General features: G+C 40.0%; 1 protein-coding gene across 4 annotated transcripts in view; it reads left to right on the forward strand.

Moving 5' to 3' along the window:
- Positions 1-806: 806 nt before the first annotated feature.
- The window catches only part of EHBP1 (EH domain binding protein 1), a 315,930-nt gene continuing 301,586 nt past the window's right edge, over positions 807-15,150 (forward strand). For 2 of the 4 annotated variants that reach the window (XM_055328017.1, XM_055328021.1), the window contains exons 1-2: positions 971-1,182; positions 2,011-2,427. In XM_055328017.1, coding sequence (XP_055183992.1) covers positions 2,324-2,427 — 104 coding nt within the window. In that variant the 5' untranslated portion in view covers positions 971-1,182; positions 2,011-2,323. Of the gene's footprint in view, positions 863-970; positions 1,183-2,010; positions 2,428-15,150 lie in introns of those variants that run through there. The other 2 variants (XM_055328018.1, XM_055328020.1) reach the window with 2 other exon arrangements.

A 15,150-nucleotide genomic window follows, 5' to 3' on the forward strand; every position in this document is an offset into this window, starting at 1 on the left:
CCTTAGGTCATTTCATCCCCTGCTTTGCCTATAACCACCTTTTTGCTATGCCGGCCACTCTGGAATCATTTACAAGGAGAAGAAGACCAGAGCGAGGAAAAGAAACCAAGATTCAAAGAAATGTTGAAGAATCAGAGCAAGAAGAAATTGCACCGTCAACATTTAGTTTTCCAGCTCAGCTTATCGTACCCCGTTGAGGACCAGCAGACTGAATGTCAGGCGTGGGTTGGCAGGGCCATGACTTCAGCGTGTCAGGGGAAGGAGCCCAGGAGGAATCGGGTGGCACCAGGGCTGTGTGCGCAAACACACTGGTTGCTAGTGGCGGAGGGGAAGGCGCACCCAGCTCCTAGGGTGGGGAGAGCAGAACCCAGGAGAGAAAACTCCAGCAGCCACACCGGCCGCAGCTGCAGCGCAGCCAGCCGGGTCTGCTTGCACGGACCCCAGCCAGAAACCCCGCCCGGCACCAGCGCGCCTTGACGGACAGGCGCCGTGAGCAACCGTCTTCCAGTTCACCATAAACACTCCCTACTGCTCCCGCCTACCGTGTCCCTCTGCCAGCCAATCAGAGGGGTGGGCGGGATCGTCCCTGGGGGCGGGCTCCAATTTTTTTTTTTTTTTTTAAAGAAGGGTAGACAGTGCGCCGCGTTCCTGCTAGGGGAGGGGGAAAAAAAAAAAGGCTTCAGAGCTAGGGGGTGGAGCCTCCGTTGACGGGCATCCGACTCGGCCAATGAGGTGCCCCCAGCCCTGAAAGGCCCGGCCCCCGAGGTGGGCGGGGCGCGCGCGGGGCCCGGCCAATGGCGGCGGGGCGGACGGAGGCTGAGCCGCCGTGGGTAGGATTAGTGTGAGAGGCGCGGCGGGGGAGGTAATGATGATGGTGGCGGAGGAGGAAGGCGGGGGAGGGGGTGCTGGGCTCTGAGCGGCGGCTCCGGCAGGGTTTTGTAGGGTGGGGGCCGGTCGCGGGGCGACTCCGTCCGGGAGGGGGCGGGCGTGAGGCGCGCCGTCCGCCTGAGGGGCCGCGGACCCCGGCTCCCGCGAGCGCCGCGGCTGGCTCGGCTGTTCCATGTGGCTCCGGCGGGGATGGAGGACTCGGTGGCGGCGGCGGCGGCTGCTGCTGCGGCGGCGACGGAGGAGCGGCGCTGAGGAGGGAAGCGGGCCAGACCCCGCCCGACAGCGGGATTAGAGGTGTGAGGAGGGGGGCGGGAGCGGGCGTGCGGCGCGGCCGGGGCTCGCGGAGCGGGCTGGGGTCTGTGGCATCGGCCGGGTGACAGGGACGGCGGCGGCCCGGGGGTCCGGGCTCGGGCGGGCCGTGCCCCTGGGGAGGCGGAGGGAGGCAGCGCCCCCCGCAGCGTGCCCTCGCCCCGCCGGCCCGTGCTGCGCGCCCAGGCAGGAGTTTCCACTTCCCTCCGGTTGGCAGCGAAGGTGGCGAGCCCGAGTGGCCTGGGGCCGGGAGATTTCCCTCCACTCCCCCGTGCCCATCCGTTCCCCCCTGCGACCGAACAACGGCATTCCTCCTCGCTGCTCGCTGCGTTCCAAGCGCATATCCAAGCGACCGGAGGCTATTCATTATCGGCTGAAAAACAAAGTTTATTTTAAAATGTTACCACTCCTCCCTCTGACTGGCGGTGGACGTGAAACAGCATCCCCCAGACTTTCCCGCTCTACTCGCCCTTCCGCGATGCTCGGAGGAGGGGTGGGGGTGGGGGGGGAGGAGGTGGTAGGTAGGGCCCCGGACTTGGCGTTTCTCGGTGGTCGGTCGATGCTGATCACCTGATGTGTTGTTGCTCCACGGTCCTCGGCGTGGACCGTAATTTCTCCCCTGATGGCTCGCATCCTTGATGTTACTGGCATTTGAGGTTGGTGTTCTGTTTCATTGTTTGGGAAAAAAAAAAAAAAAAAAAAAGAACCAGCGGGGAGAGCTGAGGTTGTCTGTTGCAGTGTTATCTAACACGGGTGGTTAGTCACTCCCCATGCCTCTCTCTCATATTTTTCTCTCTTTGTTTTGCTTTTCAGCCCTCCGGAATACACAGCATATAGCCCCCCCTGAGGTGGAATGGTGATGTCTCCATGAGGGAACCTCCTCTCATTCATCCTGTCCTGTGTATCATACTGTTCTCGCCTGGGCCATTCATCTGAGATGGGATTTACCCCGTGAAACAGGGAGAAGACTTATGGACCCCCAACATCATTTCAAGTTGTAGTTGAGTTTTTTTTTTTTTTTTTCTAAAGTACAGGACATACATGCAAAGCTCCTCTGCTTTGGGCCCTCTGCTTTGTTAAAGCCGCTGTCTGGCGGACCCAGAACTGCTCCAGTTGACGGATCATCATGGCTTCAGTTTGGAAGAGACTGCAGCGTGTGGGAAAACATGCATCCAAGTTCCAGTTTGTGGCCTCCTACCAGGAGTTGATGGTTGAGTGTACCAAGAAATGGTAAGCTATACCTGGGGTCAAGCGTTTGCTGTGGCCTGAACTCGCTGTGGCCTAAAGTCTGCCGCTTCTGACAGCAGGTTCACCTTTCTGTAGTGCAGAGAGTGTGTACAAGCTGGGCAGGGAACCAAGGACTCTAACAAGTATTGTGGTGTGCACTGTTGCTGCTGGTACCATCCCTGTGGGTTTTAATTATTGCACTTCACTATGGCTCGGAGGACTGTCACTGTGAGAGCTTACTAAGTATAGTAGATTTGGTCTCGAGGTCTTTCATCATTAGTGTTAGGCATAACTTTTATTTTTTACTTTTAATTTTTTTTTATAATTTGAAGGAGATACAGGGAGTGCTATTGAAAATTGCGAACATGTGCATAAGTATGATTGTATCATGTGTTTTGATAGAGTTAGAGAAAATCTATATTCTTGCAGGGTGGTGGTGATCTATTTTATTTTGTTCTTGACTTTTCATTTTTCTTGGCTTAAAACAAATAATTTTTCATTATTTGAATAATGGAATGCCAGTCCATACAGCCTTAGAAATTCTTTTGTTATATGCTTAGTCAGGCAACTGTATTTTATTTTAATTGCCTAATGGGATACATTTCTTGGCCAGACTTAAGGAAGCAATTAGTAGTTCTGGCCTATGATTTGCTTCTTTCTACTTGAGCAAAGTAAATTTAGGGCTTTCTTTTCACTGTCTTGAATGGGAAGCAACAATTCTTATTTAGTAAGAGAAAAAAGAGTTAATGTTAAGCAAGTAGTCCTTTGGGTTTTGATTTATCACAGTGTTTAAGTAGTATTACTGCAAAAATAAGTCCATTTCATTGTCCATAAGGACTGTTGTCTCTTGTCTGTATTGCCTCTCTTTTTAACATCATTTTTTATTAGATGAAAAAAATGACTTTATTTTAGAACTCTTAAAGCATATTTGAATGGTGGAAACTAGTTTCTGAATACTTTTCTCTTGGACTTACTTGTTAGGAGTGTTATTTTACATGCAATTCAAGAAATGCATGCACTGATTACCTACTTTACACTAGGCATTGTGGCTTTAGAATTGAGTGTGACATAATCCCCACCTTCGAGGAGCTCCCAGTCCAGGTTAATGACAGTCATGAAAATAAATTCACTGTGATAGGTACAATAGTACAAATATGTATGATTTTAATATGTCTCCATCATTTAACAGTTGGTTATTCTTGCAGACAGGTTTTTTACTTCTCTGGGATTTAGTTTTCATATCTGCCAAAGAAAAAAATGGTACCATTTCATAGGAAAAGTTATTGTGAAGATCAAATGAGTTAATGCATATAAAATGCTTGGAACAGTGTGAGGCACAGTAAATGCCCAAGAAATGCCATTACCACTTACAGAGTTGATAGTGGAGGAAACAGTTCTTTAAGGGTAGAGGGTAAGGTCTTGGGATGGCTTCCTGGGATCTGAGTTGGGTTTTGAAAGATTCATAGTAGTTGGCCAGGAGGTTAAGGGGAAAGAAATGAAGGATATTCTAGACAGCCACAGCCTATGCAAAAAGTATGGGGGAGTTAAATAACATGGGATGTGCACGAAATTCAAGCAGTGTCATTTGTTAATAATGGGGCTTAAGGTGCAGTATGGGGGGTAGTGCAGTGGGATATGATGTTAGAGAGGCAGGCAGGATTCCAATCATGGAAAGTTATGTGCTTGGACTACTGTATGTGGCTTGGATTTTATCCTGTGGGTGATGGGGAGAGGAACACAGTGAAAGGTTTTGAGGAGAAGATACATTAGGTTTGCATTTTGGAAAAATCACTTGGATGATAGTGTGGAGTAAGGATCATAGTGAAAAGGGTGACTGGAGGCAGTGATGGCTGCCTGCTGTTGCAGTAGGTAAGGTGAGAGAAAAGGCTTAGACTAAGGCAGAACGCAGGTAATGGAGAGAATAGACTGAAGGAACACTTAGGACACAAGATGTATAGGACCTGGTGATCATTTTCGTCAGGGGTCTGGAAAGATGGGGGTGAGAGAGAGGGAAAGGTCTAGATGACCCCCAGGTTTCTGCTTTGGAAGAATGGGTACACTAACCAAACGAGGAAATGAGGAAGATCCTCATTACAAGTTTTTTTTAACTGAGAGTATACTGAAGTATCATTCTTTAAGATGGTTAAACTTGAGTCTCTTTTTAAAAGGGATATAGAACATATCAGAGGATTCTTTGGTTACAAAATCAGTTTCTTCCCCATAGTTTGCAGTATTGCTGATTTTTTTTTCCTTGAGAAGTGTGTAAGTTATTGTTAATATATTTCAATATGAAAGCAAGAAAAAAATTAACTCAATTATATATAAATTATATATTATATATGTATATATATAATATAACTCAGTTATAGTTGAATTGATCATTTTTTGGGATGGCCATTATGGTACACCTATTAAATTAGATCTTTATGATAGGATATGGATTTAACACTAGAAGCATTTGGATGTTCTAGAATTTCCAATTTTATAGTAATAACATGGAAGATAAATTCCAAGTATCAAAAGGATAAAAAAATAGATCTGATATAGAGATGAAGGAAAAAACTATAAAAAGAGAGAACAGATAGCATTCCATTGGGATTGTGTCTTTGAAGGTAACCTGTGTATGTAGGTTCCATTACCTTTTACCATTGCCCATTTGGCTCTTTTTTTTTTTTTAATTTATTTATGATAGAGAGAGAGAGAGAGAGAGAGAGAGAGAGGCAGAGACACAGGCAGAGGGAGAAGCAGGCTCCATGCACCAGGAGCCCAACGTGGGATTTGATCCCGGGTCTCCAGGATTGCGCCCTGGGCCAAAGGCAGGCACCAAACCGCTGCGCCACCCAGGGATCCCCTCCATTACCTTTTAGAACCCTGCTACTTAAATGTTTTCTGAGAAGCAGGAACGTTTGCAACACCTTGGACCTCCTGTTAGAACTGCTGACTCTTGGACCCTGCCCTAGACCTACTGAGTTAGAATCTGCATTTTAGTATGCATATTGGAGGTTAAGAAGCAGTGTTTTAAAATAATGCTTTCAACTTCCCTAAGTGTCCATTCATGACTCCAGGATAAAGTATATTCAGAATACACTGACTTCTGCATGAATTTAAAACTCAAGGAACGAAGATGAAACTCTTGTCGAGAGGTTCAGGACAGGCATGTGTTGATGGAAGAGGGTCATGGGAATCAGGATGTTTTTCAAGGGATAATGTGTTCTTTCTGTGATTACGGAGAGGAGAATGTTTCCCATGTTCTGTTGTCATGGCCATGGGGTATGAGCCTGGACATGACAGATAACAGGATGAAGGTAAGGGTTTATGGATATTTTTTTAGATCTAGGCCATGAGCAAACTCACAGTACTTTACCTTTGATCAGAGGATGGATTCTATAGATTAGAGGATTTGGGGCTTTTGCTTTCTCAAAGTTCTTTTCTGTTGCGTCTTACAGTATTTCACCTTTGCTCTGACTGACAGGGTGTGAGTTTCTTTAGTTCAACAGAGTCAACTTTCTGATTCTCTCTTGTTGTAGTGGTTCTAGAACTTAGGTCAGGAACAAAAATGACTTTCATTAATCTGAAAGAAGGGCACTATAACGTGAGGTCCTGTTCCTCATCACTCCTTGATTGCCACGTTAAGGCTCTAGCAACTTTGGAGATAATAGGGATTTATATCCTACTCTTATTGTTGTCGCAAAGTCATTTAATTATTAATCACGTATTTGATGAAGCTCTTGGCAAGTAATGAGACTGGCCATTGGAGATGAGTTTGAGAGAGAGACTGTGCTTTTTTCTTAGTTTATTTCTTACCTGGTTCCTTTATCATTTGCAGGCTTTTAGATTCTGAGAGAGTCTTCCATTTTATGAGCTCTCAGTGGTTATTCAGGTATTTATGGAAACTACTTGAAAGTTGGCAAGTTGTTATAATTTAGGTTGCAGAACTCAGTTCTGGTAGGAGCTACCTAATATATGATGTGAACCATTATGGATGAGTATATATTATACTTTGTATATGAGTCTCTATCATCTACCTATATGGACATTTTTATTTAGGTTTTTATATTTCATCTCATTCTCAGTTATGGCATTAAAAAAGTATTTAAAGTACTATAAACTTCTCCCAGAAAGGCAAACATATTTGTTTCTAATCTTTCCAAGTCATGTAACAATTCCTTTTTTTTAAACATATATTTAATTTAATTATAATTTATTTTAAAAATAGATAATACAAGATGTGTGTGTGTGTGTGTGTGTGTATGTGTATCCCTTAAAGTAACTCCTCATTTTCTCTATTATTCCACACCTCTTTGCAAACCTTGTGATCTCAGGATTTGAAAAGCAAAAAACAACAACAACAACAACAACAACAAAACCCAGCTCTTGCTAGTGCTTAACTTTGTGATGCTGGCCTGTTAGATAAAATATAAACTCTTTAATCTGATATTCCAGACTCTCTTTAACTGATCCCAATTTAGCTTTCCAGTTGGACATTAGAATGTTGCATGTACTTTAAATATTAACTTGAGTTTATGAAGGCCAAATTACATTCATAAGTACTCAATCAAATCCACTTCTTTGGATGGCTAAAGCAAGCATTTCTCTATTGGCCATTTAATGGAGTGAGATAGAGGTACATCCTTTCATGTAAAGAACCTACTTTTAAAGTACATTAAAAAAACAATTGGACACAAGCTTTTTTTTTTTTTTTAATTAGGAGTGTCTGGAAGGTCATTGTGTCTAGAACAAGGGGTAGGTAGATGATAAAAAGGTGTGGCCTGAGAAGTAGATAGGGGTAAGTTAATGCATGGCCTTGAGGTTGTGCTGAGGGCTTTTGGATTTTAAGTGTATAGAAAGCAACTGGAGAAATTTGAGCAAGGAAATGATGTAATATGATTTACATTTTAAAAAGATTATTTTGGATGCTGTGTAGAATATGAATTGTCTTGTGTGAAAATGGAAGCAGGAATACTAGTTAGAAGGCTATTGGCAGTAGCCTGAGTAGCAGTAGGTAGTAGTGGAGGTGGTGAGAAATGATCAGATATATTCAGGTAACACATATACTACCACCACACTTTACTGAGGTGCAACTTAAACTTTTGCATGCAATAAAATGCATCAATTTTAAGTGTATATAATTCAGTAGGTTTTGACAAATGTAAATACCTGTGTCACTGGAAATAAATTTTTTGACATTATAGTTGACATGACTTAATAATGGATTAGATGTGATATAAAGTGAGAGATTGCCAAACAAGCTGGTGAATGTAATGTTAATTCTATGGATGCGGAACACCTGGAGAAGAAAAGGTTTGGCATAAAGGGGAAATAAAAAATTGGCTTTGCTTTTCTTAAAGTTTGGGACATCCAGCTGGAGATCTTAATTAAGCAGTTAATTTTAAGAGTCTCAAGGTCAGGGAAGAGAAGAGTTTGGAATCTCTTAGTATACAGATAGAATATATATCCATGGGACTATAGGAAATCTTTTGTGGTGTTAATATAGATTATGAAGATTTAGGACTGAGCCTTGGTTCACTTCAACATATAGAGAGGTAGGGAAGAAGAGGAAGAGCCAGCAAAGAAGACTGAAAAACATGCAGTAGTAAAGTAGGAGGAAGATTAGAAGAGTGTGCTCTCCAAGCAACTGAGTGCAGAATGTATCAAGAAGGAGGTATTTGACTGTGTCAAATACTGTTGAGAGATTGTTGATTTGGCAAGGTGAAAAGAAAAGAACTGGTGACTTTGAGAAATGGTTTCAGTAAAGAGGTGGGGATAAAAACATGATTAGACTGGGTTTGAGGAAAGAAGATGAATATGATCAGCGCAGACACTTTTCATGAAAATTTTGCTACAAACATGGGAACTAGGTAGTAGCTGGAGAGGGACAATGGGTCAAGATATATCTTTCACATGGAAGATATTACATCATATTGGAATGCTGATGGAAATGGTCAGTAAAGAAGGAAAAGCTGATGATGTGCTGGGAGAGCAGGTAACTTCTCTTATTCAAAGTCCTTGACTAAAAGAACAGGAACTGGATCTGGTACACAAGTGGAAAGGTTGGACTTAAGTAGAGGCAGGGACAATTCATTGTTATAAGGAGGGAGGCAGATGACATGAGTAGAGAAGGAGGTAAATTGGTAGATTTGGTGCAGGAGGGTGTGGACATTCTTTTCTTTTGGCCTCTGTTTTCTCAGGGACATAATATTAGAGGTCATCAGCCAAGAGAGAGGTGACAGAAAGAGGTGTCGAAAGATTGAGAAGAGAGTAGGTATTAAATTATCAGAATGAGAATTGGGGAAATGAAGGATTGATGAGTAGTGCTGAGGACTTTCTTAACTTTGTGGTCCTAAGTTTAAAGTGAATGCAACCACCAGCTTGCAAATTTTAATTCAGCTATGTTCTTTGTTTGGGTGCAGGCATAGGTTAGGCAGAGTTGGATTTAACCAGGGATGGATTTTGTCAGGAAGATATACCTGAGGGAAAGAAGGGCAAGGAAATGGAACATGAATGCACCGGAATGATGATAGTGATGAACCATGGAGTATGAAATGGAAAAGGGAGGAATATAAGGACATGAAAGATAGGATAGTCAATGAAAAAGTGAAGAGGATAATGATTTTGATATGCTAAAGAGGTTGAATAGTTGGTGGGATTCTGTTAATGAGTAAATGAGCTAGAAAACTGGGAGATGGGAGTCAGATTGATTGTGGAGGATGTAGTTAATGGTAATGACAAGATAAAGGTGGTGGCCTCCTTTGGATCACATTTTCTTAGTTTAAAAAAATAAGCACATGGGGCACCTGGCTGGCTCAGTTGGTAAAGCATGTCTCTTGATTTTAGGATTATAGTTCCAGCTCGATGTTTAAATAGAGATTACTTAAAAATAAAATCTTGAAAAATTTAAAGAATGCATATCTTCAATATGTTTTTAATTATGCTATATACATTAGATAGGAGTATACCTCAATTTTTTTGTTAATTAAGTGGAGTTTTCTATTTTGAATGGGTCATCTTTTGTACTCTATGACTATAGCTGTTAGTGTATGACAATGGCAGATGGTGATTGAGATGGAATGTAGGAAAAGATTTTGAGGAGTGAAAAAGTTGATCAAGGAATTTATAGGCTGAAGTGTAGAACAAAATATATCTGGCTCTTGAAGTTGCTAAGAATAATTGGAGGAGAAATGGTTAAGGTAGAGAGTCAGACGCTAAAATCTTAGTGAATGAGGGAAGAGATGAGGCAGAAAGTTTTACTTTGTAGAATTTTCTTTTACAAGTTATGTGAATTTGAACACCTTATGCCTTGAAAGGAAATAGTAAAGGCTTCTTTTCTATGTGATTAATTGTCAAAGGTAAATTTAATTTTAGTAGGTCATAAATTGATGTTACTTTGTTAGTAATTTTATGTTCGTGTTTTATGGACTGATTTTTTTTTTTTTTGAAAACTGAAACTGTTACATTTTATCTGGATTTTAAATATCTATTCTGTGTGAAATTCAATTGTACAAAAGTTGAATTGCAGTAGGTTATTTAAGGAAAATAGTGAAGTCCCTGTGTGCCATAACTTGATATTGTAGGCCTATATCATGGTTGCCTCCACGCCAGATTCAGTATGCCTTTAGATTGTTGGCAGACTGGCCTGGTCCAAGCTGTTGTAAATAAAGTTTTATTAGAATATGGCCATGTCCATTTGTCTATAGCTGCTGTCACACAAAAATGACAGAGTTGAATAGTTGCTGCATAGACTGGGTGGCTGCAGAGTTTAAAATATTTACTATCTTGCCTTTTAGAATAAGTTTGCTGACCTTTGCTCTAATAAGTCATTTGGAGTTACTTGCAGCTAGTGTTTGTGGAATTTAAAGTCTAGTACCTTTCTCTCTTCTCTGTGGCCATCCTACAAACTATTAGTTTAATATATTATAGTCTAACTGCATAAGAATAGAGGATAGGTTAGGGGTGCCTGGGTGGCTTAAGCGGGTAATTATCCAACTCCTGATTTCAGCTCAGGTCTTGATCTCTGGCCCTGAGTTGGGCTCCATGCTGGGTATGGAGCCTACTTAAAACAAAACAAAACAAACAACAGAGGAGAGTCTGTTGTGCCTGCCTTCCAGCCCTATAGAAAGAAACTTTATTTATTTTTTAAAAAGATTTTATGTATTTATTTGAGAGAGAGTGAGAGAGCGAGAGAGAGCATGAGCAGGAGGGAAGAGCAGAAGGAGAGAGGAGGGAGAAAAGCAGGCTCCCCACAGAGCAGGGAGCTGGATGTGGCTCAATCCCAGGATTGCTGGGATCATGACCTGAGCTGAAGGCAGACACTTAACCAACTGAGCCACCCAGGTGCCCCTAAAGAAACTTTACAAAGCTTTAAGGAACATTTATATCTGTGTATGTACACAAATACATATTTTCTGACTGAGCGACTTTGGACAAATTACTTATACCTCCTATTATTTCTTCTGTAAAATGGTGATGATACTAACAGTGCTTGCAGCATGACGTTGTTTTGACAATTAAATAAAATAATCCTGTTAAGTGGTTAGAATAGTGCCTGACATATAGTAAGCAATCAATAAATGTTACCCATTATTATTATTATCTTTATCTGATTATTTAAGCCGTTAGTGATGAAGAGAACTATCTAGACAAAAGGGTAGGGTAAGTAAGAAGACTGAAAAATACAACCTGAACTTTTTTTTTTTAGGACTTTATTAATTTATTCATGAGACACACACACACACACACACACACACACACACACACAGGTAGAGACACAGGCAGAGGGAGAAGCAGGTTCCCTGCAGGGAGCTTGATATGAGACTCGATCCTGGGACTCCAGGACCACACTCTGAGCCTAAGGCAGATGCTCAACCGCTGAGCCACCCAGGTGTCCCACAACCTGAACATTTAAGAGTGTTAGAGAAAGACAAACTAGCACAGAAGTTTGGAGTGACTCTAGCGGTGGGAGTAAACTAGGAAGCATGCTATCAAGAAGTACTGTGCTGAAATTAATCAAGTTTTGGTAATAGTTTGTCTTTTGGAGAAAGGAATGACATTGCTTCTGTAGCAAAATCAGTTCATATGGTTTTATAACTTTGTTTACTTTTTATTTATTTACTTATTTTTTTTGTGTTTACTTTTTAATGATCACTTCAAGTAAGTAATAATGGCTAAGGAAACTAGTTGGATTCTCAAAAGTAGAATTCGTTTGCCAGCATTTGTATGTGTGTATCCTGTGGTGACTATGTATGATATTTATGATGTATTTCTTTATGACAATTTTTCATTAAAAAATCTTTTTCCTGTCATGATTTTTCTAATGAACTCATTTTTAGTACATTGTATCTTTCAGTAATGTGAAATTCTCTTAATTTGGTATCAAGCTTTGGTTTATATGTTTTAAAGGTTGATTTTTAAAATGAAATTTTAAGGGATTATGTGAAGACATTCTATTATAATTTAGGTTAGTTTCACATTAGTTTTGCAATTGGATGCTCAGGGAACTTAAAACTAGGCATTTCTAGAAATGTGCTGTTGATGTATCAAATGTGTTTGTTCTAATTTTGTGGAAAATTTCAACAAAAGAGCCACTGAAGTAGTTCACTGCATGTTATAAAAATAGTCTAGTGTACTGAAGGAAAACTTGCACAAGCTTTTTGAACTGAATGCTCAATAAGGATGTTCATATTCTGCATCAAGACATTTTTGCATATTTTATGATAGGAGTAGAACTGAGTTTATGAAATGGGAGCTATAAAATTACAACAGGATGTTAGTTTATATTTGTCTTATTTATCACTCTTATAGTGATATTTTTAGGCAGCTTTGCTAACTCGTACTTAAAGATTTTCTTTAGTAAATTTGTTCTATTAAAATATTTCTTGTTATTAACCCCAATGTTATTTTAAAAGTACTTTTTAAATGAGAAAACACTTAAAAAGTTGACTTTAAAGCTCAGTTAACAGTCAAAAACATTGACTTTAATCAAAGAAGTTATCACTTGATAAGTTGACACTCTGCCTGTGTCCAAAAGTTTATCCACTTAAGAATTTAAAATAACAGTGTGTTGACTAATTTAGGGATATAAATAGAACAGAGATAGTCATAGAGAAGTAGAGAGTACATGTGACCAGACACTTAAGAGGAGTTACTATTGGACACTGGACTTGGTTCTGAGTTTATTGGCAGCTGAGGCAAAAAAGGGAAGCACACTGACTCATAATATTTCTTCTGGCTAAAGAAAATATCCAAAATCTTTTGCGGAGACTTTTCTTAGAACTTAATTCAAAGAGGACTTTTATTATGAGAAAAAAGTGACATTGGATAGTCTCCAACTACAAAAGACTGAGACTGTGAAATTGGATAAAGTTTACCTACTTTTCTGATCATCTAATTTAAATCAGAGGTAAAACTTGGAAAATTTCAAAGAATGGGTACTGTACAGTACAGAAGCAACTAACCACATATGGATATTTACATCTAAACTTAAATTAGATGAAATTAAGAATTTAGTTTTTCAGTCATATTAGCCACATTTGAAGCACTTACTTAGCAACATGTGGGAAGAGGCTTCCATTCTAGATAGTGCAAATATGGAACATTTCCATCATCACAGAAAGTTTTACTGGACGTTGCTGTTGAGGCCATTTCCTCTCAACTAGCTGATTTCAGAATCTTTTGGAGATGCTTTGCAAATGTGGAGATTTCCATGCCCACTAGAAAGCCTGAGTTTGTAGGTATGGAATGGTGCTGGCAAGTTTGTTGTTTTAAAAGTTCCCTGATTGTTTAAGATCCATCATCAAGCCAGGTTTTAGAACTATTGCATATGATTTCTTTTTCAAATACCTGCCTGAAGTAAAGCTTTGGTGGATGCTGGATGACGGTTCCTGTTTGTACTCTGGAAATGTTTATGGAGTTGAAAATTGGAATTGAATTTTCTTTTTTTTGAGCAATTTTTATAATTCGTGTGTGTGTGTGTTAAAAGTGAGAGTAATGTACTTTAGCTATGCCACATATAAAGCTGTCAAGTTAATATAAACATTTGAACAGATTTATCCATTCATTGACAAGTTTGTTTCTTCCATAGAAGTGTTGGGAGATAGCTAAAAATACAGTAGGTTTTTTTTTTTTGTTTTTTTTTTTTTGTTTGTTTGTTTTGAAACTTCTCAACTGCTTGCACTGTTTTTATACTTCCAGGCAACTTTTCTGGATCTGCTAATTTTTTTTTTCCTGTGAGGCATGCCTGAATTCTCACTCCAGTTTTTCTGTTTCTACTGCCTGTGTGGCATCCTTTGTCATCTGTTGCCAAGGTGATGATTCTCAAACTGTGCCCAGAGAAGTCTACAGGTGTGTCAAAAGATGATTAAAAATTTTGAGGGAAATACAGCAACATCTTTTAGGAACCACACAAACTACTAGCTTGAGTTAGTTCATTTTCAAAATTAGATTGCTATATTCCTTTCATTGATACCATATTTTTACAAAGCTGAATTTTGGCAGTTGCTGTTAAGAGCAAGTACTGTGTGAAAATATATATGGAACAGAGAAAGAGGAAAGCAGTGTCCTCTGAGGTTGGGGAAGTTGTGCAGTGCCCAACATAGGTGCCAGGTTGTTAGGACATACATGTCTTCTTAAGTTATTTGGACTTGACTACTTAATAAACAGAATGGCTGGGTATTTCTTTTGGTCTGTGAAAAAATTACTGACACTGTAATGGCCTTGTAAACCCAGAAAGTTTGGGAACCTGTGGTATGGGCTTTTATGATAGCCCTTAACACTTTCCTAGCCCCTGCTGGTCCTTTGTTTCTGTTTTTGCCGTAGTTATCCTTCTAAAGGAAACCTTTCAAATTTCCTGCTTGTTTAGGATACTGTTAATATGGTAATTTTAATCTTTTAAATCTATCCTTATTTTATTTACTAGTCTTTTTCTAACTATTCCCTTTAAGCTTACAAAATATTGTTTACCACACACAATAGTTCCCTCGTTATCTTTCATTCTCTCCCCCTCCAAAAATCATTAAATGCAATAAGCATGTAGTAATACACTATCTCAAAGTAACTTAATTGAAACTGAGTTTATTCATGCAATAAGTCGGTTTAGAAATTGAGTTTAATGGTTCAGCTTTAATTTGAAGAGTAGCCTAATTTACAAAATGATCTTTTAAAAATTGGTTAATTCGTTTATTTTTTATTTTTTTATTTTTTTAATTCATTTATTTTTTAAAAACTTTTAATTGAGGTGCCTGGGTGCCTCAGTCAGGTTAAGCATCTATCTTCGGCTCCAGTTATGATCTTGGGTTCCTAGGATCGAGCCCTGTTTGTGGCTCTCTGCTCAGCAAGGATACAGCTTCTCCCTCTCCTGTGCTCTTTTTCCCTCTCTCCCTCTCTCTCAAGTAAATAAATAAAATCTTAAAAAAAAAACAACCTTTGGTTGAAATTATTTTAGATTTTACAGAAGAGTTGCAAAGATAGTACAGAGAATTCCTGTATACTCTTTACCCAGCTTCCTTTGGGTAAAGTTAGGGTAAATAAATTTACCATGGCCAGTTATCAAAACTAAGAGATTAATGTTCATATAAGACTATTAGGCCAAACTACAGACTTATTTGGATTTCACTAGTTTTTCCACTAATAATCATTCTCTGAGGATATAATCCAGGATGTCACATGGGATTTAGCAGTTGCCTTTTAGCCTCTCTAATCTGTGGCAGGTTCTCCGCCTTTCCTTGGTTTTCA

Source organism: Nyctereutes procyonoides, unplaced genomic scaffold (genome assembly GCF_905146905.1).
Source record: "Nyctereutes procyonoides isolate TBG_1078 unplaced genomic scaffold, NYPRO_anot_genome, whole genome shotgun sequence".
Classification (NCBI taxonomy): domain Eukaryota; kingdom Metazoa; phylum Chordata; class Mammalia; order Carnivora; family Canidae; genus Nyctereutes; species Nyctereutes procyonoides.